At 39.5% G+C, this 27,710-nt stretch overlaps 1 protein-coding gene across 2 annotated transcripts; it reads right to left on the bottom strand.

Annotated features, from left to right (window-relative positions):
• Nucleotides 1-27,710, bottom strand: LOC100690188 (hippocalcin-like protein 4). 2 transcript variants are annotated; one of them, XM_003443761.5, is made up of 4 exons: nucleotides 27,535-27,710; nucleotides 8,789-8,962; nucleotides 6,357-6,572; nucleotides 1-6,276 (listed from the first exon to the last, which is right to left on the bottom strand). In XM_003443761.5, the coding sequence occupies exons 2-4, from the start codon at nucleotides 8,948-8,950 to the stop codon at nucleotides 6,079-6,081; spliced, it is 576 nt and encodes a 191-aa protein (XP_003443809.1). In that variant the 5' UTR covers nucleotides 8,951-8,962; nucleotides 27,535-27,710; the 3' UTR covers nucleotides 1-6,078. The 2 variants fall into 2 exon arrangements, with proteins under 2 accessions (XP_003443809.1, XP_019206549.1); XM_019351004.2 differs by having other exon boundaries at nucleotides 27,675-27,696.

Below are 27,710 nucleotides of genomic sequence, written 5' to 3' on the forward strand. Positions count from 1 at the left end.
TCACTCTCAACATTCACGTGTTTTATTCTATGTAACAAAAATAATGACATTGTCTTTGTTCTAGGAGTCTAACAATATTGAAAACAAAAGAAAAGCAAAAAGTTATCCAACTGGACAATCAGACATTTATGTGAACATCAAAGAGAAAGGTTGAATTTAATTAGATCACACAAAAGAGCACAAATGAGCCTCCATCGAAATGAAGCATTTATATTCATGTCACAGAGCTCGGTGTGTACGTGCCTATTACAACCGCAGCAGTCATCACAACGCTATCCTGTCCTTGGCACGGCTAGATTTCAACGTATATTTGAGTTGGGCATTGCATGACAAAGTAATCACAAAAACAAAAGCCTCTTGTGTCGGCAAATCTCAGGGCTGAAAGTTAAAGTGGCTCCCCGGCTTCGATGTGGGGCTAATTAGGATGGACGGTATCTAATCAGTAGCGGACATCAGCACACTGTGAAGCCACTTTGCGAGCCAATCTGTTCTAATCAAACCATTTGACCGCATATTGGTCAATAGAAAATTGGATGATTAACCAAGCTGATGACAATAATGTAGCAAGTCAAAACAACAAAGCAATAAGCACCAAAGCAGATAGGCTGTGTGGACGGGTAAACAGGAAACAATTCACAAGGCCATTCCTTTAGTTCCTAACTTCACTGGTTTACTTAAAAAGAAGTCCAAAAACATCTTCCAGAGAAGACAGACAGTGTAGTTTGAATTATTTTGTGTATCAGCTTTCAATTTACTCTGACTGCAATTTTCATTTTAAAAAATGCGACAATTGAGTTGAAAACTGAGATTTGGTTTACTTAAATCCACAGGTTTCAGTTGCACACAGGAGCCTTATAGTTGCAATGACAGGTCTTTTTGTCGTTGGTTGCAACATCGCATTATTGCAATACTAACACGTAGTATTATCACCAATAAAGTTGCCATGGGGAACCAGTAGGAAATACTTACTTACACATACCCAGTGTACAGTTAGCTAAACTTAGAGCTAGTTTAGCGCTAGTATTTGAATGTTTGGATATCTCAAATACCAGCAGCCACGTCCTTTAGCTGGTTAACAGCACCAGTCTCTTCTCCAAAGTTACCTTAAACAAAATTGTTTACAACCTCTAACCTATGATGACTTATAAAGTTAGCAATTTGGAATGTAAACTTTGTAGGTTAGCTAGTTTCTTGACTAGCAATTAGCAACTAGCTAAAAATCTCCATATTCTGGGAGAGGGATGAGAGCTAAAGTAAAATTCACTTATAGTTTTTCCAGTTTTTCCACATATACTCATTACATATATATATATATATGTATATACATATATATTCTGCTGAAAACTTAAATAAAAAAGTATTTGTCATAAAAGAGAATGTGATGTCATTTATTTGTGTCAAATATCAAAGTTCACATTGGTGCCTCTTTACAGACTCAAACCAATGACACAAGCCGAGAGAAACATGTTCATTTACTTTCAGATTTCTGCACTTCTTTGGAGAAAAACACAACCGTATGCATGTTTATCATTTGATCTTCCGGCATGTTCATTACATCATAAACAGAGACTGTACAGTAAGGTGTGGCATTATATTTTCATCCACTGGGTGACACTGTGACACAGGACTATATTTCTTAATCATTCTTCCAACTAACACACCTCTCCTCACACCTTCAGGTTCCCCCTGCTCAACAAACTCCACATATGAGTGAAACCTGTAGAACTGCAACCGTAAGTTAACAAAACAACATGTCCCACGTTAGAGACAGCACAGTACATACTGAATATATACCAGCGGACCACAAAAGCAAATGTAGTTATGGGGAATAATACTCGGTGATTTTTACAAAGTTAAACTAGACTGAGGCATCTCTTTTTCCACAAATGATACAAATACAAAACACGTGAGCACTCGCGCAAACACTGCACACACTGCACACACTAACCTCACCCTTTCACACACACTCTCTCTCTGTCTCTCTCTCTCTCACACACACACACGCACACACACACACACACACACACACACAGTAGCTGTTTCATCATATGAAATTAGGTCTAAGCTAGTGGTACATTTACATATATTTGTTTATATTCATAAATACGATTACAGTCGTATTATAATGTACATGTAAGTTTATCGTTACAGTATCACACAACGGAGGCTCTTTCTGAAGCTTTAGGGAGGGAGGATGTTGAGAAGGAGGAGGTCATCTGATTGGCTGACAGGACAGGAACACAATATTTTTGTGCAAAAGGTGTGACTGGAAGAATCAAGACACTTCTAAAGGCTTCCAGAGGTGCTAAATTGAAAGATACTATCATGCTTTTAAAAAAAAAAGAAAAAAAAGATATTATTCTTTATATTTTAAAATTTAAGACACATGGGTTTAATGATTGTTTGGATCATGACGTTGATTGGATTGTAATTTTAGCTATAGCACTTTGTTTCATCCTCTGGTTTCCGACCATTATTTCTTCTTCTTTTTTTAACTAATAAAAAGGCCACTGTAGTATTTACTTCCTTCAGCTCGATTTCAAGACTGATGAATCAGCCACTTAAACTGTGACAATAACAGTTTTTAATTTTGAGGGGGAACATTTATTTTCTTACTGAGATTTAAACAAGACTGATACCACTCTCATGTCTGTGCACCACTGCAAACATGAGTTATCTACAGTAATTCCCCTCCTGGCTACCTGCTTTCATTCATATTCACTTCAGCGTTTTGCTCTCTTTCACATTGATTTTAGATCTAAGCTGAGTTCAGAAAAGTTCCTCCCCCCTCCACCTATTATCAAAGCGTTTCCTCCCTGACATTTAAAGAGGAAGAAGACAAAAAGGGGGGAGAGGAGGAGAGGGGATGCCCGTTTCAGCTTTTAATGTGAAACAACAGTGAATCATGGAGGCAGCTTTGGCCTTTCTGAGAAATACCGTTTGTGTCATAAGGCCTGCAATTACCGTCCTGATTATCCCGACTCCATGCTGCTACACTCGCTCCTCCTGCGGCTCAAATTGCTGGTCTCAGAGAAGGATGTTTTATATCAAGATGCATGTTTTTTTATTTCATTCAGGACTATTTTAAAAAAAGATTATTCCCAAATACAGTGATTTATATTTAGCATATTTGGGGTCTTTTTTTTTTAGGATCTCCTATCCTTCCTTGCACATTAGTGGAGAGGAGCAACCAGACCCTTGGTACAGAACAAAGCACACGACATTGACATGGCATTAGTGTTGGGCTAGAGGTGGGTTGCAAAGCAGCTTGCAGATGTAGCAGCAACAGTAAGCAAGCTAAAGGTACTTTAACAGCCAACAGAAAATGCCAGATATTGTAGTTTCTGTCCATTATTAGACAAAACAGTCCTCACAAACCAGACTTAACAAAATCTAATAGTATTAAAATTAAACTTGTTAATGAAATAATGAATGAAAGAGCAGCTGAATCTTACAGCTGTGTTTCTCAGGGTGCTCTATGCTGCCAAACTACTAATTATATCAAAGCAGACCCAAAAAGGTCCTGATTAAACAGGTAAGTAAAGATTTGGGATTTTTTTACTCTAAAAAAAAAACAATTTAAGAGGAAGTTATTTTTTTACAATGACTGTAGCCACTAAGAGTGATAATTACAGAGAAATATGCACCAAAAAAGAGCACATGCATATTTCTGGCAGTAAAAAACCCTTGCAATCACAGAGCTAATAGAAACCATAAAAATATCTTATATTTCTACATGTGGTAGCAAATGGCAGGCGGATGTAACTGTCAGTTGTCAAGACATCATTGCATAAAATAATTATAAAGCAGGCCATGAAGGGGGCATCTGCTCAAAAAAGGTCTGATTATATTATCTAGGAGATAAAATTAAATTTAACTTGATTATTAACCTTTTATGAAAACATAATGTATGTTAACCTTTCTGATTACATATTGATTTTTTCAATCGAATATGGAAAACCTTTAGACGCAGCCACAAGTCACTGAGCAGTACATCAGTATGCCTCACCATGCTGAGACTCAAATCACCTCCCTGCCTCATATTTAAAGGCTAAAGCTTGTGGACACTGTGCTGTAATGTATTACTGCCATATAACTGGCTGTGTGTTTGGCTGTAAAAGCACTAATGAACACCTGCAGACAGGGTGGTTTGACCTGGCTTTATGAAGTGTGTTTACTCCTAACAAACATATACTTGAATTCATATACACACGTTGGGACACCATAAAAGACAAACACACAGAGTACCTTTCATTTACAACTCTCTCTCCCTCTAGCAACACATTACATCTTTCTTAATGTTCAACAGGTCCTTATTGGTCTAATATAAAACAAAACAGCCCATAGAGTATATCATCTAAACATGGGCTGTTGAGCTGTTTTCCGAGCTTATACTTGGATCTAATTAGATATTAAAGCAACATTTTAATTTTTTCATCCACTTTCTTAACCACTTATCCAACTGAGGTTCATGGGAGGACTAGAGTCTATTCCAGTTATCTTAGGGAAAAAGACAAGGGCACACCCTGCACATGTTGCCAGACTACTATGGAGCAAAAACAGAGAGATAGACAACCAGTGACACTCACATTTGCCCCTACGACCAACGCAGAACAACACTGACTGTGGGAGGAAGTCGGAGTACCTTAAGAGAAGCCACACAGGATGGCCCCAACAGGAACCTACTTACTGCGATGTGAAGTGCTAACCACTGCACCACTGTTCACCCTGTGCTCATTTAATACCCCTCTAATGTCTCTAGGGTAAGCTACAGCCATGCGACACTTAGCATAGCATAGCCAAAGGACTCAGGGGGAAACAGCTACCCTGGCTCTGTCCAAACACGGAAACACTTCCAGTCATTACCTAAACTGTGTTTCTCACATTTGGGTGTGTTCATGCTAGAATGTTCCAATACAATAAAGGGACATACATGAGATGTTCTTGTACTAATATGTGGGACTGTGTACTGTATATATTAAGAGTATTATAATTACAGTAACACTTGGAAACCAAAGCTATATTGTGTAGCTAGGTAGCCAGCTAACCACCTCTGTGTTAACTATTACTGCAGATTAAGTTATTCATGTTGTGTATTAGTGCTTGGGACCCAGCTAGCTAACTGTAGCTTGCTTGCTTGCTAATGTTGCCACTAGCAAAATAAGACACTTTAGTTTTTTGTTGTCCTAATATGGAGTTTGTGTTGTATTCTATTTCGTTCCGAGAGTTGGTCATTTGTCGATGTTGCGTGGGGATTATTTAATGGATTTTCATGCCAAATTGTCCTAAATTCTTCACATTAAAGTCATTCCATAGGCTGTTAAAGGCTTCTGAGACATTGGCAAATAAAAAGTATTTGATACATGAAAAATGTTGCTTAAGACTCGACAAAACCCACTGTAAAACTGTAACCAGGTTAGCTGTCTCCCTGGTTATCAGTTTACATGCTATGCTAAGCTAGCATCTCTTGACTCCATAAAGAGTGATGTCAATATTATTTGTTAGCTTACATAATTTGGACATAAGCTACTTTACATTTACATGTTGTAAGTCTTGAAAAGAGTTTACATGTTACACAAATAAAAGATTAAAAAAAGATAGCTGATCTTTATACTTCAGTCGTGGTGCAGCCTTGTAATATTGCACACTAGGCACAGAGCCTGACAGCATGAACATCTGAATGAGACTATTTCCTATGTAAATCTCTATTTTATTTCTTTGATCTGCGCTAAACAGAGCTGGAGGGATTTCCACTTTCCACAGATCGGGCTGAATTTATAAAGACGCTCAGCTAGACTGAAGCAGAAGAGCTGCAGGAGAGCTGCACAGCAGGGCGGCCAGGATAAAAGAATGGCATCAATCAGGGGGCCTCCGTGTTCCAAACATGGCTTATTTCCAGACATCACTACCTCAGAAAAAGGGGGAAAGAAAGATTCCCTGCCTCTCTCCTTCTCCTCCTCCTCTCTCTAGCAGCATCCCTCCGTTTCTCCTCCTACTTCACTGTTCTCTCAGCCTCCTTCCTTCTCTAATTTCAGTTCAACTCTATTACCCTCGCTCTGTTTCCCCACCCCTCCCAGTCTACTTCTGCATGTCACACTGCAGCAGTAGGACAATGGAAGGGTCGGATTTGGCCGCCTCTTTAAACTCTTCCAAGGTGATCTCATCGTTCTGGTCCTTGTCCATCTTGGAGAAGATCTTGTCTACACGCTGCTGAGGGGTAAGCCCGTCCTCGTTCATACGCATCATGATCACTGTGCCTACCATCTTGTAGATGGCCTGCAGAGGGCAAAAAAGGGGAAATAATGCTCGATTTTGCCTTAAATACAATTAACAGTTTATTTTTAACACAGACACACCTCAATGATCTCCAGCATCTCCATGCGTGTGATCTTTCCATCTCCATCTAGATCGTACATGTTGAAGGCCCAGTTGAGTTTCTGCTCAAAGCTACCCCTGGAGGTGATGGACAGGGCGCAAATGAACTCTCTGAAGTCGATGGTCCCATCGCCATTTTTGTCAAACGTCCGAAACGCATGTTGAGCAAACTTGGAAGCATCACCATATGGGAAAAACTGCAGTTTAAAAATGAGAAAAACGAAAGTTTGCAATGAGACATTTGTGGTATTTTGCATCATAAGACCGCATTAGCCGCTTTAGGTTCAACTGTTGACTGTTGAAGTATATACTTTCCTCGATGAATAAACAAATGCAGTACAGCATGGGTGCTGAAGTTCATTGATGTTACTTTAGGGTAGAGTAGCATTCATCTCTCAACCAGTACTGGTACCGGTATCTTCCCTTTGGTACCAGTACCAAATGATCCCCCTTTTTTCTATACTGTACTTGCTCTGAAAACAAAGGTGACAGTGTCAGGTGACAAAAGCTTACCCATCATGTAATTTGCCACTGACTGATTTAATCTCACTGTGTACTTGGCAGAACCAATATGTTCAGAACCCTAAAAATTACCTAAAAGTTTAACCAACCCTACATTTCTACTTTTGTTTTACATTATTTTAATTTTGAAATCATGCATTTTTTAAAATTTCATTAAATAAATTTGCCATAAAATTTTGTATTTGTGTATATTTTTGGACACAGACGCATCTTTTTGAGCTTTAGCCAGTGCTGTGTATAAAACATTAAAAGTACTAGCATGTTACTTTTACGGAGTAATGCCAAAGTAATGTGTAACAACTTTCTCTGACAAGTAATCAAGTAACGTACTGCATTACTTTTGAGAAAAATAATAAGTAACATCAAATACATGACTTTTTTTGAGTAACAAGGCCAAAATTGTTTTAGCTATATACCGAACCCTATTGAAGTTAAAGGTAGATCATGAATGTGGGCTTAAAAGGAAGTCTCTATTTTCAGGGGCTCAAATGTAATTGGGTAACTCACTCAAAGTCTACATAGACAGATTTGGGCTATGATGATAGTGTAGGACTTTTGTCTGGACGCCACTGCTGTAATCAAATGCGCTCTCAGCATAAGTAAAACAGGCATCCCTAAAGCTGCATAACAAGACAAGTCCATCAGAGAGACAGCAGGGACATTAGGAGTGGGTAAATCTCTACTGTGGAGTATCCTGAGGGCAATAAAACCACCCTGATAAAATAATGTAAAGTGTAATGTAATAATGCTGGACATCCACAGAAGACAAACGTTATGGAGGGCCACAGGATCCTTCCAAGTGAAGAAAAGTATATTTTGTTCAGTTCTTGTTTTGTCCAGTCATGCTCATGTAAGTTAGGAGGTTGATGTGGTACAATCTGTAAGTGAAAGACTCTTTCTGTCAATACCAAAGCTAAAATTCAGCCAAATGCAGCAAAATTAATAAGATGTCACCTGACAGTAATGACCCTTTGACAGCGACTCAAACAAACTGAATGAAACCCACGAGTGTTTGAAGGTAAAGGAGTTGAATATTTTGCAGCGGCCAAGACGGTCACCTAAACTCAACCTGATCTCAGCCATAAATTTAAATTACTGAAGACAAAAGTCACAGAGCCCCAAATATACAGTTAATGCAATACTTCTGTTCAACAGCTCAAACCTGAAGTCTGCACTTAACCCCTCATATACATAAAACTCTTAATATGTTTCGCTAAACTGCTAAAACAACAAAAGCTGTCAGTGTATAAATACATGGACTAAACTGTACATCAAACTGACATACTGAGCTGCAATTACAGCTCTGATTTGAAGCATTAATTGCTTGAAAATTAGCCTCATTTCTTGCAATTTGCAAATGCAGCATTTACCTTTCCAGCACTGACTAAGAATAAAATATTTTTTAAAGGATGTCGGTAGCTGGCTGTAAGAGACCCATGGAAGACCTGTTAGCAATGACATGCTGCTTATTAAAGGATTTTTTCCTCCTTCTGCCAGCAGAACTTTGGAGAGATTATCCGTAAAAAATGCAGTTGTTTTCTGTGCCCTTTAAAACCGAGTGGGAGTGAATGAGCCTGAGAGGATATGCAAAATTGATTTAAAAATATCTTTTCCCCATCCAACCAATGAAAAATCAGCAGGCCTCTTTGCGGCACTGTGGCATTTTGAAAGCTCCAAATATTTTTGGAGGCAGTTTTAGGCAGCAACAGAGGCATTAATACAGGCTCCTCCTCCTTTCTGTGCGCTTAACAATTGATTAGTCAGCCTCAGTAACAAAGGCTTTCTATGTAACAGCACAACAATGCTATGAGTCATCTTAGATGTAACTTTTTTTCTTTATATAACTATGGGACAGAATGAGGAGGCAATGCTTGAGACAGCTTACTCTCACCTTGACATAGAGCTGCTGAAACTCCTCCAGGTTCAGAATGCCAGAGGGACAGTCTTTAAGGAAGCCCTTGTACCACTGCTTGAGCTCTGCCTCATTGAATTCAGTGTTCTTGGTCAGGTCATCCAGGACCTCTGGAGCCAGCTTGCTGTTGTGTTTCCCCATGATGCCTCACCTCTGTTGAAGAGAAGCAGAGAGAAAGAGAGAGCGGGAGGGTGACCACACAGGTGCTGCAGAAACAACAGCAATAGCAGTGATGCCCCGAGCTTGTTGCTCGGCCTCTGAGGATGGATGCAAACGAAGAAATTACTTATATATTATTCCTGTTTGGTTTTAGATTTAATGCTTTGGAACTTCTGCTCTTAGTTTATATCAACAACTTTTAATACTCAGACTTAAGTTTAGATCAGAAGCCTATACTGTGAAGCCAGATTTTGGCTTATCCAGATAACTTTAGGGTTAATCCTAGGTTTGTTTTCGGTACTACGAAGGTGGTTCAGTTCTAATCAGGATGAATTGCCATGATAATTTATGCTGTGAACATAACCTGCTCTGGAGCAGATCTAGATTAGGGATCAACAGGTATGAAATCACTGACTGATAACCAATCAATTCTCCAGAAAATAGCATCACCATTCCTGGTAGATTCCTCAGACCTCCATGCGTGAACAGTAAGAAGGTCTAAAGTATCGTGTTTCCCTCATAAGCATCAGAAATAAATAATATAGCATAATAAATAATAAATAATATAGCACTTCTGCATGCGGGAAGTGTCCTGCATGCAGAAGTTGCAGGAAGCTGCAGGAAGCTGCAGTAACAGCAGAGGGATTTACATGTATATGCATTTAAGCACCTAGCTCAGGGGTCGGCAACCTGCGGCTCCGGAGCCCCATGCGGCTCTTTAGTCTTTATACTGCGGCTCCGTGGTTTGGGAAAATAAATTGTAAAAGTATAAGTAAAAGAGAGAGCACAGACTTTTAGGTAGCGAGACGTGATTGCGGATGAAGCTCTGTTGCAACCACCTCTCCTGCAGCGGCACTGCAGGCCACGCCCCGCCATACACATTAACCAGGTAAAATAAATATTTATGCAGATATTTTGCGAATATTTATTATTCATTTTTTAGGAGCATAATGCTTTTTTCCAATTATTTTTAAAATTCAGGTCAAGGCTCTGCTACACGCTCCAAAAGCCCAAAGGCGATATAAGGGTGACGGCTCAGTTTTTGTTTGCTACGTGGATGAGTTCAGCTTATTATTTCATTTAAAAGAGACCATCAACTGGATGTTTTTCTTTTTTGTTATAATTTTTTAAGAGTTCAAAATGTGTTCATTACATAAATAAAAATTCATTTTCTTTGTAGCACTTCATGGATTTCATAAGCAACACACTATAGTTGTTTATACAAAGCAAAACGGTAAAAAAGAATGCATGCAGTGTTATCTTCATTTTAGATGTCAAAAAGTATCTGCGGCTCCCAGTGTTTTCTTTTCCGTGGAAACTGGGTCCAAATGGCTCTTTGGGTCTTAAAGGTTGCTGACCCCTGACCTAGCCTAGCTTAATCATTTCTGCTCACTACTGACTTCTTGGCTTTAAATATATTATCTCCCCCTGCTGGTAATCCAAGTTCTGCATACAGTAATGCTAGTCATGCATGCATGTCTATTACATGTTCTGCAGTGATACTGGGTTGGCTATTATGTTTATATCCTGAATTAAAAAGAAGATTATATTAAATTTGTAGTCAGTCTAACCACTTGCAGCTGTCATTTATTCTAGCCCCAATTGAACTGTTGAAATTTAATGCTAACAATAAAGCAACAGAGATTTGCACAATATATGTGTGTATATGTGACTTTAGCACTTAGTACTAGCACTCTAAGGAAATGGACTCAGCAGATGGACTCGTTTATATGCCGCTATAAAGAGTTCAAAGAGGTTGCAGACGAAACAAGGACTACCAGCAGCAGTCCGAGTGTGGAGTTAAAATCCGTGGAGAGACTCACTTAAGAGGTAGCTAATTATGTTGCCGTTTAATCTATTTGTCGCAAAGTACTTGGCAATTATAATATTTGCATATGCACTTTATAAACGGTATTAATTAGCATGTGTGGGCCTCTGTGGGAATACACAAGAGCTGTCGGAAACCAAAATAAACCCATCCAAAACATTAAAAATGCCTTAAAATTGCTCTCGTCATTGACACATGCTGAATTCAATTATAACCACTCCAAAGGTTAAAGCTATTGAAAACTAAATATATTCAAAGATGTCCACAGTGCACAGTAAATGTAGAGAGCTGCAATAAAAGGATAAACATCAACCTTATTCAGTCTAGTGTTAAGGCTCCTGCTTTTTATTATCTTTTCCTGTGTTTCCTTGAACAGTACCTCTGCTCTTTGACAGCAATAAGAGGATCCATTTTTGCTTTTTGACTTGATAAGATGGCAGCTACTCCATTCAAAGCAGGGTAATGCTAAAACAACCTGTCAATTATTGGCGTCCACTGTTGCTTTTTCTCTGTGCTACAGCACTTTTACATTGTCACAGGAATGCACTGTGCCTGATCCTTAAAGATTACTTTTTAAACGCATTTCATTCATTATTGTTATTGGCTTTGATATGTAATCATTTATTTTTGGCACCATGACTGTGTTCTGAGTCAGTAGCAGGACCCTAAGACAAATAAAACAAGTCAATGGCAACAGATTAAATTGATTTAGTTTAGCAGCTAAAGTGGGGGTGGGTTGCAAAGTTGGGTTGCAGCATGTGCTGCAGTTGGGCTAAACCATGCATTATATATGAATTCCCAACAGAGAAGGGTATAAGCTGAGCCGTTAGCTTATGTGAGCTAAGATGGGGATCAGCTGATTAGCGACTGAGCTAAGCTTGATTGGCCTCCTGGAAAAAATGCTATTCTCCAAATGTTACTAAAAAAAGTGAAGTAAAAGTGGATATATAAAATAGAGATTAAGTTGTCGTCACCAACGAGGAGACACATTCAGTAAGTGGAAATTACTGCTAGTGGTCTGTTTTGTTCCAGACATTTCTCTACAGTAGTGCTAATGTAGGGTGACCAACCTTCCTCTTTTCCCTGGACATGTCCACTTTTCACGTTCTGTCCGGACCATCCGGGGGGATTTTTGAGATTAATGAAAATGTCCGGGTTTTCCTACAGAGGACCCATATGTGTAATGTCATCCCCGAGCTGCTGCTTTGTGAGTGGTTGTTCTGCGCTCACAGACGGGACAGACAGCGCGCAGCTGGTGATGTTTAAAAGATGCCAAAGCACGACTGTAGCTTTTCAGACGAACTGCAAAAGAAATTTCCCTCGTACCATCCCGGTACTGGTAATTTTTCTTATACAGATGAGGCCTTATTTCTGTACCATTATTTCATTCCATTGGTTTTAAGTTATTTTTTTGCCCTTGTTGACATGTGAAAGCCTATATCATATTTTTTATTTCACCATTCATTAACCGCACAGAGAAGGCATCGTTTAAATATGTTAAAATTTTCTTTAAGCAAACAGTATTATTAAAGTTCTTCATGACTGGGCCAAGTGTCCTCTTTTTTGGAAATCAAAATATGGTCACCCTAGCTAATGTTAGCAAGAGGCTAGCATCCCTATTTCTATTGACTATGTATATCAGAATCAGAATCAGAATACTTTATTGATCCCTAGGGGAAATTATTTTGGGTTACAGTGCTCCAGTATAAACAAACAGTAACAAAGATAGACAGTACACTAAGTAAGAATAGCACAATATATACATACATATATATACATAAAAGTCCCTTATTAATAAATAAGTAACACCAATATAATTTGTAATACCAAATTTATGCAAACGGTTAAATTGTGTTGTTTAGCAAAGTTAGATTACCGTGTACAATTAGGCAGAAATGTGTAAATAACTGAAGGTGGTTTCTCTGTTAATGAAGTACTGAATAGAAAGTTATAGCAGAGGAAATATATAACAAACATATACACAGTACTAGAGAACTTTCCATTCCCATAACAACTGATATCATTCTGCAGTACCTCCATGATCACCTAATGTGAGCTAAGCCCATGACAGCATCTCCGCTATATTGGCCATAAAATGGCCCATTACTCCCATCACCAAGCACATATTCACACCACAGAGGACCACTGCAGTGCCTTCGTGACGCCATTCCTGACTCATGGCCCTGTCTGACAGTTTTCACACTCTGACACCAGGACACAGCCAATACTGCCACAGCCAAGTGCCCACAAAATCCTCAGAGTGTGAGGTCAGTGTAATGGCTGAAATATCATCCTGTCTTACTTTATAGCAGTGAGTCATACAGGAAGAGGCCACTGAACCCCAAATCACTGCAAACTGCAGAAATATTTTAGACTCTGCATACCTGTGACAAGGTGAAAGTGCTGTAGTGCAGAGAAAAAGTAATGAGGGACTTCAATAGGTGACAGGTTGTTTTAGCATTACCCCGCTTTGAAAAGGGTGGCTGTCATCTTATCAGGTTAAAAAGCAAAAAGAAATTCTCTTAACAGCTGTCAAAGAGAAAAGGAAGGCTGTAAAAAGGATTCATTATTGTAGGAGCAATTGAAGACACTGGGGTATTATCACAACCTTTTACTGCTCCTCTCTACATATACTCAGCATTGCAGACATCTTTGACTTTTTTAGTTTAGAGTTGCTTTAACTTTTAGAGTACAACGCCAATTTCATCAAAATTGGGACAGTGTATGAAACATAAACATAAACCCACATTTTATTTACACAGAATGTAGAAAACATACCGAAAAAAGACTTTTAAAGAAAGTATAAGGTCATTTTGAGTTTGAATGGAGCAACGTGTCTGAGGGCCACCATGTAGCATTCCCTCTTCTATTAACAGCACCTAAACATCTGGGAACCGAGGACAGCAGCTGCTGGACTTTTGGAATGTTGCTCTATCCTGATTTCTAGCTGCTCCACAGTCCTGGGTCACATTTTGACTTATTTTGCATTTTGCGATTCTCAAATTGTTTTCAATGTGAAACCCCTGGACTGCAGGCAGTTCAGCACCACTGCCTGCAGTCTCAGTGGCTCTTCTACTATAATGCCATGCTGTTGTAAGTGATGCAGCATGCAGTTCAGCATTGTGTTGCTGAAATATACAAGGACTTCTCTGAAAAAAAGGGTCATCTCAGTGAGAGCATGTTTCTCTAAAACCCCGTGTATACCTTTCAGCATTGATGATACCTTTTCAGAAGTGTAAGCCCACAGATTCCTCCAGATTCTTTGTATCTTTTAATTATAATAAGCACTGTACATGATGATATATTCACAAAAGATACTGAGTCTTCACAATGTTATGCTAACGAACATTATTCTGAAACTGTTCCATGATTTGTAGATGCAGGTTTTTGCTCATTTTTAGACGTGTTGATGAGCAAATTTTTTTTTTCTTGAAACAGCACAATATTTCAGCTTAAACATGTTGATATGTCCATTTCCATAGTTTTCAATTCAAAGGAGCACTCTGCACACCCTGGTCATATATCACTCTAGGAGTGCAGTGGTGTTTATTTATCTGTAACACAAAACAGGCTGTCTGGTGTTACCATCAGCTTGCCTTGCTGTTACCAAGCTGGCAGTTGGCTGTTACTCTGAGCTCATTTGCATCAGCTGGTAACACTTGAGTAAGCACAACAACTAAGAATAGCAGCGATAAGCAATGCACAACATAAAATGTGAAGACTGTTCACTGACAAAAAACAGCAACAAAAAAACAAATTAGCCAGATTATTTCTGTCCAGTATCTCAAATCGGCACAACGTTGCAGTAACACTCTGCAGCTAGCATGCTCAGCATGCCCACGTTCTCTATAAAACCTAGCTCAAGCTATCTGTTTGCTTTTATAACATTAAAAAAACAAGCATAAAAGATGGTACTGCAACTGAGATTCAACTTAACATGAATAATAGGTGGTGCTTGTGCACTGCTCTCACCTGAAACACCTGAAAGTAACGACTGAGCTGCTCAGTCATAAGTGATCCACGCTCCTACTGCCATCTAAAACTCAGTACTGCCTTGAAACTACATTCATGTGAGAACAGGTGAGTTTTTCCACTGTGTGCAGTGATGCAAAGCACTTTAAATAACAAAAACAAGTATTAACAATAATAATATTAATTAGGTAGGGAGCACTGAGACAGTAATGCAAACCAATTGACTGAGATCTCTGTAACTTATAATAACCTTCAAAATATCCAGGTCAGCACACACACAAACCTTTAATTAGCTTCAGAAAAGGAAGGTATAGTCAGTTTGGTGTTCATTAAATGAATATGCACACTTTTTCTTAACAGTCTGAGTCTAAATGATTCAGTGTTTAATTGAGTAGATGTGTACATCACTGACTAAGGTAGCAAAGACAACAAAAAACAAGTTATGCCACAAGCAATTTATTTTGGATTGGACGCTCCAAGGCGCACACACACACACGATCCACCGAGTTGGAGTGTTGTTTCTCGGCTCCTACTGGGGAAGATGAGCTTTTATCGCTCTGTTAGTGAAGCAAATGTCGCAGATAATAGAGTTTCCAGAGAAAGCCGGCAAGAAGCAAAAACTAGTCAGTCGAGCGACAACGCTGGATTCTTATTCCGTCTAGAAGAATCAGAATATATATGGCTCACAACTCACAAAAACAAACAACTTGAGGGTTCACTGTAATCATTTGGAGGTCGGGTTCTCGTATTCTGAGCTCATCCTACAGAAGCAGAGATCTAATGTGGCAGAGATTTGGGTGATGGAAGTTATGGAGAGCTACAGTGTTTCTTTTTCTTGGCTTAGGCCGCCTTTCATTGCAAATAAGTCAGATCTCTGCAGAGCTAATGTGAAAGACTGAGAACACAGATTAACAGGTGTCTATGTCCTTTTCTCATTTAGGCTACCTTAGTTAGGTTTATGTGAGGGCTTAAGGCTGTGCCATTTGTATTTGAAGAAACAAAAAGGCAATCATAAGAATGCATGAAATACAGACTCCACACCCCGGACTCACTTCCCACTTAAGTGATTTAAAAAGGTCTGTTGCTGCGGTCACCTGCACTACTAACTACAAAATAACTGATCAATCAAAGATCGGTGCCTGGCCCAAAAAAACCACCTGTGCCCATCAAACACAGAGACAGAAACACTGCCGCAAAAATGGTACCAAATGTGGATGAGAATGACACAGCTGCACACTGAGACAGAAATCGTTACTCTTCATCAGCATGTTAAACATGAATTATGGTGTTTCCTAGACAACTAGTTTGTGATTGTGGTGGGTAGCAGGGACGGGGGGAGTGTGCATGTACATATGTGTGCCTGAAAAAAGGTAGAACAACACTTCCTTAAATAAATTAATAAAAAATTTATAATTTGTGACAATAAATAACAATAAAGTATTCAGCTGCTTCTCCGGTCAGTTCCTCATCTTGTAACCTGGCCAGCCAAAACTTTCTCAAAATATCATTAGAATATAATTATATTATACTAATTACAATAACAATATGCAATGTTGTCAGATGTCTCCTGCATCTTTCCAATCCACGCAGTTTCCTTTGTTGTTACTGATCTGAGGTTAACAGACCTACAAGGGCCACATTAGGAAGTTGGAGGTGTGGCAGTTGGAGAATCTTTAGGTTTGGACTTTAATTTTCGGCACTTTGTTTGGGCTTTTTTTGGTGAGTGGCTCCTAGATGTTGTGGCTGTGTCACAAAGAGGGTGATGCACCAAAAAAATATTTTGTGATTTATTTAGTTGCCAGCTGATTAATGCAGTTCTTAAAAGTCTGCATGGGAGACACCCAGTTGTCAGGAAACCCTTGCCACTTACTCTCCAAGCTGTAACCAGTACCGAACAATGTTCACCTTCACAGTTGCGACTGAGTTCCAACCGACACATTTCAAAATGTCTAACTTTTACTTTGAAGTGGAACAGTCTGGGTTTGTGGTTTGCGTCACAGTTTCAATGCAGTTTGCAGTTTCCATCCTAGTTTGCAGAGAGATGCAGATAAGTCAGCATCTTCCATCCAAACTACTGGTTACTGTGGCGACCTGCTAGTAACCAAAGCATTCGCAAGGATGTTTTCACCAATTTCACACTAGCGACTGCCAGCAACCTCCAGGAACCACTTGCTAACTTGTAGTGGAATATACTTTTTATCTAGCAACCGCTGGTTACCAGGGAGTCACTTAAAGAAAAAACATCATCTGCAGACACAAGGTGAACCAAACATCCATCCATTTCTACAACATGCTAAACCCCCATGGAGAATGTCATTAGCATGCAAAGACACTGTTAAATACTCTTTCTAAATTTTCAAGTCAGATCAATCAGTGAATCCTGAATCCAAGATTACCATTTTACACAGGGACATAATAAATCCTTAACCTAACAAAGGATCCTATTCAATAAGAAATCGGCATCACATCCTAATGTACTAATACGAGTACGTTTTAATGCCTAAATACTGCTGTTTCCCTGGAAAGTCAGCTCTGTAGCTCTTAGCTAAAAGATCAGTTGGTGTGGCAACATGCTGTTGCTTTGCACGATGACGTCTTCGACATTCCATTCACGTCAACACACAGTGCAAATGCACACGCAGACAGACACGCAAACACGTCGGCTTCAACCACAGACCTATTAGGTCTATCACACACTGACAATCTTACCCTTATAGTCATTCACACGCTGACACGAAAATGACAGAAGAGAAAAAGGAGAAGAAAAAAATGAAGAGGCTCCATATAGAAAAGACTGGAGCGGATGACTCAATCTGGATTCACACTTCTCAGAGAGAAGACAACAGACAGAGAGAAGGAGAACCACGGGGAGAGAAAAGGTGATAAAGATGGGAGGATGGAGAGAGATGTGAGACGTCAGGCAGATAAGAAGAGCTTGTAGAAAATTGTCCCAACAGGCATTCAAGAGAGAAAGACGTGTTTCTTATTGAGTCTGAAGGGCCTTAATGCATGTTCATTCCAGCTGTCAGGCTGATAGTAAACACTAAGTAAATGCACAGGACACTCAGTGTGTGTGTGTGTGTGTGTTTGTCTCCCCAGCATGATGGCATGATCTATCTGACTGGATAAACTGTTAAACCATGCAAGAGTCCACAGTACCTTTTCTTTACAAATTCACAGCACTTTGGGAGACTGATGTATGACCGAAGCGCTACACTCCAAGCTTCTCAGAGTGAGATCAGATGGCAGTAAGTAATTGTACTCCCAAGAAAACCAACAGGGTTAGCTGTTTGAGCAAGTGCCCTAAAATAAGCTTTTCTTATTTGACAAAGCCTTCCTGTAGCAGTAGTGACAGTGATGGGATTAGTTAGAATTCAGTTTTAGTGTTTGGGTCAACATTACACTGAGAAAATTTTTTTTATTTCAACCTCGACTGAGAACATTAAGATGAGCTTCCGTTTAATGGCAGTGACTCATCTTTTCTGAAGTCTAATCTAGATCAGAATATCAGAATGTGACACAGCAGGCCATCTCTGAAATCCTGAAAGGGCATCCATCCATATTTGTTATTTTTTTAAATAATTTGCCTGACTTTGCTTGGCCTTCTGATAGGTTATTCTTATTTTTTTGCTAGTGGGTTCTCACCAGGGAGCGATGAGCTACACCGAACTCCAGCAGTGACAGAGTACTGGTACATCTCAGTCAGTTTAAAAAGTTTTTGTGGCCATAAAAGGCAGAGCTCATACGGGAAATGTCAGAGGAGTTGTTTTATGCAACTAAACTGGTGTACACCTCAGGTTTACCACTAGTCAAGTTAGAGCGGTCTTCTGTTGCCCCAAACAGGATGGTGCTGTCACGGTTCAGGGTCATTTGTGTGTGTTTTAATAATATTTTGTATTATAGTTTATGTTCAGGTTCATTTATAGTCATAGTTATTCTATTTTGGAGTTTCTTACAGTCCCTGTTTAGTTCTTGTATTATTAGGTTCCCCCTTGTGTCTTTGCCCTGTGTCTCTCTCTGTACCTGTGTTTATGTGAGCGCTTGTGTCCCCCTCGTTCCGCCTATGAGTCTGCGTTTGGGTCCTTTCCTTCCTGATTAATTCACCCAATATCAAAACCAATAGCTCATTTTGTCCTGCTCTGTAAACATGCTTTTCAGTGTCGTTTAGTTGGGCGTCTCTATGGAGACTGACTAGCTTTGGAAGCCAGCCTCCAGTGGTCATTCAAGAAACTGCAGTTTTTTATTTTCATGTTAGCTTACTTTTTCACCTTTGGTGGCTGCCCATTGTTTTTTCCCAAAAACAGATTTATTCATTTATTTACATGTACATATAAATGTTTTTTTAATTCTCTTGTAGCAGTAGCCTGTACTGACCATATCATATGGGGATGCTGTTTATCGTGCCACTGCAATACTTCATTTGAATTCACACAGTTCTTCGATAGAGTCCAAATATTTTTCTTCACAGCCGCTCAAGAGACTACACACAAGGAACAAAACAAGGGTGAATACACAGTCATTATGATGAGGCTCATGCAGGCTGGCTTTAACCAAACAGATCCCAGAGGGGACAATGTGTTGGTGTCCCAGCGACTGAAAATGATTAGCTGGCAAAAGCTGTAATTGAGTTGGAAAGGAAGCAAAAATGGCAAGCTGGGTTCTCTTACAGTCTTTAGTTTTGTCTGTGTGTGTGTGTGTGTGTGTGTGTGTGTGTGTGTGTGTGTGTCTGTGTGTGTGCTCAGTGTTTGCAGTGGCAATAACCTTTGTGAGAGTGGAAAAAGTACGATGGACCGTAGCAGCAATAGAGGAACAATCAATCACATACCAGTCCAATACCAGCCTCCCTATGAACTGCACGGTCAAGTGTGTGTGTGTGTGTGTGTGTGTGTGTGTCTGTGTGTGTGTCTCTTTTTAAGAGAGAAAGCAAAGGAAGTGAATAAAAGAAGACAGAGATGTCCGATGAGACATGGACTGCCTTCCTATTGATATGTGAATGAGAAACCCCAACCAGAATGGTCTTTATGGCAGCTGACCAAGTCATCAAAAATGAAATTGAACAATATGTCGCCTTGACAACAGCTGCCCAGCTCACTGCCAAGCCACCATCCGGGATGGAGAATGAGGCTTTCGGCCAATCGAAGTAGTCCCTCTGCCAACTGGACCTGACGAAATGGCTGACAGATATATATGAGCTGGATCTGTGATTTTATTGAAAATCTAAATATGTACCAGAGTCTTCCACATCCTGATGCTGATGTGTTTGATTAGATATTGCTGAAGTGAAGAGAGGGCCATTACACTGTGGAAAACATCCAAACTGATTCAATTCTCATGCAGTCATCTGATAAAATGTTAAAGGAGGGGGAAAAAAGGCTAATCGTCCTCTATGTGGAAAGTTGAAAAGTTATTTTGTGCTTTCTGAAGCTTTCAGAATAACGACATGGGTACGTTTAAACTTTTCAAGCATATTAGTCGTCCTTCCAATCAGAGTGGGATCTTTTTTCTTGCAGCCTTTTTGCACTTACCTGTATTGCATTCTCTTTTTTTTCTTTATCAGCTCTTCGTCCAGAGCCTCAGATGATATTTCCTGGTTTTATAGTCCCTCAAAGAGAGAAATGAGACAGTTGTGCCCTTACTCAGTACACATATGGCTAAACGCAGGTGACTGATTGGTCAGATCTGTTTATAAATGCTGCAAATTCTTCCTGAGAAATTACATGTTCGGTGTGAACGGTTGTATTAAAAATAGGTGAGTCCAAAAAATATTTTAACGCAAAAATATTCACACAGACTTCAGGTGTGAAAGGTCTTCACTGGGCAGAAGGAAACGTCCATCTACCCATGAAAAAAGGCTAGCACTTGTGACAGCATGACTGGATGTAAACATTGATAATGCCCACACACAGACAGCAATGAACTAAAACCATGCACCCAACATTTGAGGTATGAACCCAAACCATGACGTTTGAGAGTCATTACATAGCTAATCCTTAGAAGAACTATTAGTAAGCAGGATTTTCCAGAAAAGTTATTAACCTTGGCACCTTCAAGTGACATCAGAAATGACTATTTCATCTTGCACTTAGTTAATGTAGTGGTATTAATCCCATTTAATGCTAATTCTGAGGCACAGACGAACAAGCGGAGGTGTATTGGCCTTGGTACATCTCCGTCTCTGCAGAGAAACTGAGGGAGAGACAGCCTACAACAGCAGGATTGCACAGGTTAATGTCATTTATATAAGGCACAAAATGACTTCTTACAATTATAAAAGGACATGTTGTTTCCTACAAATATAGTCTCATATTTAATCTCTATATCAGGTTATATCATAGCATGGTACGTGCTGCAGTAAGGACAGATTGCTATAGAAACACAGCTCACCTCAACACTGTTCAAATGCTAATTTAGGACCAGGAAAGCCTGGGGAGAAACACAGGGGACAAAACAGCTGTGTGCATGTACCCTTATGAATCATTTTCTCATCTAACCTTTAACCATCATATCTAAAAGATCAGTATTTTATTTATTGCCACAATTGCTGCACATTTACTGAAGTTTGGATAATTCATTTCTGACTGCTGCACTAATTGTTGTCTATGTCTATAATTGTTGTCTTAAGTATTCCAGCAACTGTGGGGATAAATATTGTGGTTTATCTATATGGTCTGTCTACATGGAAACAGTTGTTTACTTTTGGGTCACATGTCACCAGTGGCTAATATTTCCCCCTTTGCCTGTCTTTATAACCTGGTTGTCCATGATGGTGTTTTTGCCTCAAGTGATGAAATATGTTTGTTGTTTTCATGTTTCTATTGGCATTACTGCACCCGGTGGCCAAATGATTGTTTAAAAGATTGTGGCTGACTCAGAATTTCACAATATATACCTCCTTAGTCATTTTGCTCATTGATAGTTTTATATAAAAATATTCTAAAAATATCAAAAAGGTAGAAAGAAAATCATACAATCCCCTCTGAGTCTTCCTTCTCTCACCCCAACCGGTCGCAGCAGATGGCTGCCCCTCCCTGAGCCTGGTTCTGCCTGTTAAAAAGGAGTTTTTCCTTCCCACTGTCGCCAAAGTGCTTGTTCATAGGGGGTCATATGATTGTTGGGTTTTTCTATGTATGTATTATTGTAGGGTCTACCTTACAATATAAATCGCCTTGAGGCGACTGTTGTTGCTGTTGTCGCTGTATAAATAAAACTGAATTAAACTGAATTGAATTCATTTAGTTGTGAGATAGTTAGACAGATTTGGAGGAATAAGGGGACTAGTACAGGGGGTGTCCTTCATGAATTTACATCGCTGGAGGTTGTTTGGGTGAGTGTGCTGCATCACACTGCTGCAATTGCATTGGTCGTTAGCAGATTGTCAAGATCGCTAGGAGTTTGCATGGCAGATACTGACAGGTCTGCAAACACTTGCCATTTACTCTCCAAGCTATTGAAAAAGTCCGACAAAAAACAGAGAATATTAATTTCAAAGTAAAAATTGTATCTTACAATTGAACCCAAATATTTCAAAAGGCACAAGCAAACTGTTGCTTAGAGAGCAGTTGACAAGTTGTTGCTGACAAGTCGGCATCCAAACAATCTGCTGATGATCACAGTGATCACAAGAAGATTTTCGGTGCACTGTATACTTTTTTGTGATTAATTCCATCCAACAGCTCTAGCAACCAACTGAGAACCACTAAGGGAATTCACATTGTTCACTAGCAAACACTGGTTGACAGGTAGTTGCCCAGTCTCTAGGCCTGTGTGACCCAAAGCACAGTTTATAATGGTAATTAATTACAAGTTAACATAATAACTAATAACTCATAAATGAAAAAGGGAAAAATCTTTGACATGCAAGACTCAAACAGGGAAATGATTGATTCCACCACCAATGTGGTGGATTGAAGTGGAGATCACTGATTTTCTTGTACACAGAAATGAATCAGCACCTATGAGACCAAGTGCACAAAAAATGTTTTTAGGAACATGAAAATAAGGGTAGAACGTTTGTGTCCAGAGACGATCACATGGCTGACAGACAGAGGAGTCAGACACTTTAACAACTAAGGACAATTTTAGTATCAAGGCTCACATAAACTGCTTATTTTAAAGTGTGGGAGGGAGCCTCTAACAGCGGTGTCCATTAGTAACTGTGGGTGTTCATTAGTTATTCATCAATAATACCTAACTCCTTCACTCAACATTCCTTTGTTTTCCTCAGCCAGTGTCAGCCATTCACAAGCAGACAGGAGCTAGGACTGTGCCCCCCAACCCCTTGCCACAGTAATTTTTTTCTACTGCAACATCTGCCTCCCTGGCTAATAAAGCATGAGACAGGAATGGACGAATCAATCAGTCAAGAGACGCGCATGCAGCAGCTCATGCCAGCCGCCCTCACAAACACAAAGCACACACTGAGCCAGTGATGCATGAGACAGATGCACAGTACACCTGGCCACAGGCTTACAACAAAATGGAAGTGATACAAGGGGAGAGAATAAAAAAGAGGGAGAAGTGGGTGGGTGGGGGGGGTTAGTGCATCTTTTATCCACAGATGTAGGACATGAAAAAAAAGGGGAAAAGAGGACACTGGAAAAACAAACAACACATTCAAATGAACAGTCACATACAGGAAATTGTAGTGTAACATGTTCCTGCGAGCTGATATTATTGTACTACACAGAAAGTGGATCAATAGGTCTTTCTTTCCGGGGAAGAGCATGTAACGATAATAATGTGTTTTCCTATCCAGTGATCTGTCACTCAGTCAGCTGTTATGTGTAACTGTAGCTTCTTTCCACCCACTGTTGGAAATAACAGTGGCGCTTCGGCTGTGTTTAACAATGCTGCAAAGATCAGGCGATCAACTTACCAAATGTTTAGGGAACAGCCTGCTGCTCCTATTATGTGATGAGTACAAGGACATCAAAATAAATGTCCCTGCTATGGATTGCTCTGAAACTAAGTAACAAACATGGCAGTTTTGCAATCAGCCACAGTACTGTAGCTGATACTGTTTTCACCTTGTGAATTATCTGTATTTCCACAAGTCATCCTGGCAACATGTGGCCCTGGAGACACCTACTGTACTGGATTGTTTCAAGTACTTTGGCCGATGTAAACATAACAATCATATAAGATGTAGTCAGGAAACATTACAAGTGTGTAGTTAAGATCAAAATGAAAGCCATGTTTGAAGATGGTAGACAGATAAAAATACAACTTCAGGATACCCCTAATGCTTTGAACCGGATGCAGGAGCCAATCAGATGTTTTGTAAGGTGGTCTTTGCCGTGTCTCACCAGATTAGGATCTGGGGTTATTGGCGTAGGGATGCACCCAGCCAATTTTTTGATCAGATATCATTCTGATGCTCATTCAAAGCTAGCTATTGTAGCACTGAGCTGATTTATGGAACTGTGCCATTCAACTGAACATACTGTTTGATGCTTACTTAGCCATCCGTTAGTAGTACACCGATTCCCAGAAGAACCAATAAGGACGGATCTTCTTCTACAAGATGGAAGAAGCCAACGGCAAAAGGTCCAACAATTTCTTCAAAACATAGCAAATTATTGAATATCCTATCACAACTAGCGTTCGTCGAATGTCAACTTGTAGCAACAACTGGCATAATGGTGGTTAATAGCCACTAAGCTAAGTCATGCAATTCTAAACTATGAGTGAGCAACTGAATGACCAGCAGTGTAACGAATGATACTGCAACCAAACTGCTAATCTGAACAAAAGTATCGAGCCACCTACACATTACACCAACAGGAGCTGCACAGCCATAGAAACCCATGCCACGAGGCTTCCAGCATACAGTGTTTATGCTAATGTTAGTCCCATGTCGCTCAGTGGAGTGGACTTCTAAATACAGTGGGAGAACAAACCTGCTAGACAAATCATCTAGACCAGGGGTTAAAAATTTACATTTATGAATTTATTTTACTTCTCTGTATTTGAAAGGAGAGAAATATGAGGAAAGAAAAGTAAATCAGTAAATATTAAAACGGAATAGTATTAACATTTCACAATAACAGTATTGTTATTGTGAAATGCCAAAGCTTCACAGCATTATGTATGATATTTTTAACTGTTATATTTTGTGTTTTCCTTTACATACTTAAAGACAATTTAACCATAAGTTGATAACCGGTGAGCAAAAACTTGTGTGACAGAAGCTGAAGAAGATGACTTTGCATCCAAATGTAGAGAAATGGTCAAATCGTGAAGGATAAAAAGCCTCTTTACAGCTAAAAATGGTTGAAAAGTGAAAGAACACACTTTCACTTCAACACCTCTAAAAGCCATAGGTTTGGACTGGCCAAAGGCCTGTATTAATAAGTTCACCATGCTACACACAATGAGACCGAAATATAATTTAAAACTTTAAAACCTTTTTTAAATATTAAAATACATATATACATATATTAAAAATACAGAATGTTTACAGAATGGCTCCCAATCTATTACAAATTGTAATATAAAACTGGTTCTTGTTATTGGCATTTAGCCTAAATCAGGGTATGTGTGTCCTAGTGGAACTGGAAAAGGATGAATCATTGCAACCCTAACTTTCACTTATGAAATTGTGTCCTTTCTTTTTTTAGAAATCTTTCCACAGTCCTGAAAAACAAATTTAGAAGTAATGGGACATTTTTTTAGAGACCATGACAACATCCATGCACATCGGGGTCTCGGTGGCTAACAGCAGAGATTCTCCAACGGTCATTTTCCCGAGCAAATTTGAAGTTCTGTTTTTTGTGACCTGCTGATATTGATTTTCTATAACTAAAAGCAAATACAAGCAAATTATGTTTAATGCAGCAATTTAATTTTCAAAATAAAAAGCGATTAATCTTTACAACTTCTCCCAAACTCCAGCGACTTATGGGATCTTTTCTCTTTTACTCTGCTCTGCTAATGTGCGTAGCTGTACACCCACCTCTACCCCAAACATCCTACCTTACCAAACAAAAGCTCCCGCAGCATTTATATCACAAAACAAAAGTCAGCTACTTACATTATTTTTCAGTGTGTTTATAACTTTACCACATCGCCCCTTTTCTACTTGTCTCCATCATTTTCCTCACACCTTTTGATCCCACACTGCTGGCTTGTGTTTGAATCCGTGCTTTGGATAGCTTTAGCTTTAGCGACTTTGCCTTTGTTGGCTTATGAAAACATCCATGTTCACCAGGGCGATGGTGATTTAAGTTTTGTATTATGTTTGTGGTTATGAACAGTTTACTTTGGGAAACTTTATAACTGCAGTTACAATAAAACGTTTTACACTAACATTATGTTGGCATTTGGCTGTGAGTGTTAGCACAACTATTTACCTGTGCAGCTGTGCGTGTGCTGCACATGAATGAAACAAAATGGCTCATAATGGGACACAGATGAGCCTGACTGGCTAGTCACCAGTCCTGGCCAACCACGCTGGAAACTGGCCGATCCCAGCCCCTGCCAGTCAATCGGTGCATTAAAAAAACTTACATCTTAAACTTAAAAACAAAACAGAGCAGTGAAAGTGTACCCTGCGGGTCTGAGACCTGTCATGCACTAAGGACCTGCTCCTCCTCAATTAAAGGCCAGCAGCCAAAAGTCTGCACAGCCAAAATGATTTGTCACTGCCACAACCATACCGTCACAGATGTGCTTGTGTCTTGTTATTTTTATATAATAGTGCATTTTTTAAATTATTTCAAACACCATACATTATGTGCAGACTTATCATAGATATACATATAATAGAAATACAGATAGAAACACACGGTGCAATACTTTGATGCATGTGATTTGACTGTTTGAAGCCCAGAAGGCCACCAGTGATGTGAACAAGCACTCACACACACACACTCATTTAAAGCTGGTCTTATTGATTGTCCTGGTATCATCCAGAGGACCGAATTATGTAGATAAAACTAAACCACCAGCTCAGCCTGCTTTGTTCACCCATCTCTGCCTCACTCTGCACTCTCACAGGTCAACAACAAATGACTCATGGATACAGTTTTCTCTCGCAAACACACAAACACTGAGTCCTGATATACAGCACTTGTTACATTTAGCACAACCATCCACTCAGGGGGCAGTCAGAGCCTCCATGTATTCGCTAAAAACAGCAGGATATGCAACCACCTTTTGCATGCTTATATCAAGCCATTAACAGAACACAGTCAGAGTCCAGTTTCAGTCTTGAAACACGGAGAGAGCTTTATTTTGTTCAGCCACTTATTGTTCCTAAAGCATGAAGGGCATCCTAGCTCTGACTTCCCAAAGCTGCATTTTCAGGTAAAGGCAGAAGAAAACAGCGTATTCTTTAAAAATGACTCACCAAATGTAACAAACGCCAGGGTGATAATGACTGCTGTCGTCACCAGAGTGCCTCTTTTGTTTTGAACAGGGAAACGTGGACCCAAGTTCAATTGCCTCTACAGCCCCAAGTGTCCTTGAGCAAAACACTTGAAGCTCTATTTGCTCAACAAAGACAGTCCAGTCTGCCTGAAACACCGACTTTGATTCATTTGCAGTGACAAATAGAGTATCACAGTGATACAAACAGGGGAGAGAGTTAAGTTCATCCTTTCTGGATAACAGCCAACAGCAAAATAGTGTCCATGACTTCTTGTTTTAATCTCTTTTTTAGAAATTAAAGGCAGATTTGACACATTTTCACTACCACCTGTGCACGTTAAAATGACGATGAAAACAGAGTATTTACAAATATGTCAAATAAATGTCCTCCACTTACCCTGTAACGTGTGGAAGAAGATTAAGCTCCTTTCAGCCAGAAAACAAAAGCCTCTCTTTTTCTTTCCAGCTATTCTCGCGGCGGTGTTTTGCTCCAAAACAGTTGTTCCCTTATGTAAAATAACCTTCGCGTTAACTCACCTCTCTCTCTGGAAGCAGATGAATGAACCGCTGCGT

The sequence above is a fragment of the Oreochromis niloticus genome, linkage group LG22 (genome assembly GCF_001858045.2).
Source record: "Oreochromis niloticus isolate F11D_XX linkage group LG22, O_niloticus_UMD_NMBU, whole genome shotgun sequence".
NCBI lineage: Eukaryota > Metazoa > Chordata > Actinopteri > Cichliformes > Cichlidae > Oreochromis > Oreochromis niloticus.

Excerpts from the sequence above, each read along its gene's own strand:
- LOC100690188 (XM_003443761.5), bottom strand. The coding sequence starts at position 8,950 with ATGGGGAAACACAACAGCAAGCTGGCTCCAGAGGTCCTGGATGACCTG. Across the intron at positions 6,573-8,788 it reads TTCAGCAGCTCTATGTCAAG|TTTTTCCCATATGGTGATGC; the intron begins GTGAGAGTAAGC and ends TTTAAACTGCAG. Across the intron at positions 6,277-6,356 it reads AGATGCTGGAGATCATTGAG|GCCATCTACAAGATGGTAGG; the intron begins GTGTGTCTGTGT and ends TGCCCTCTGCAG.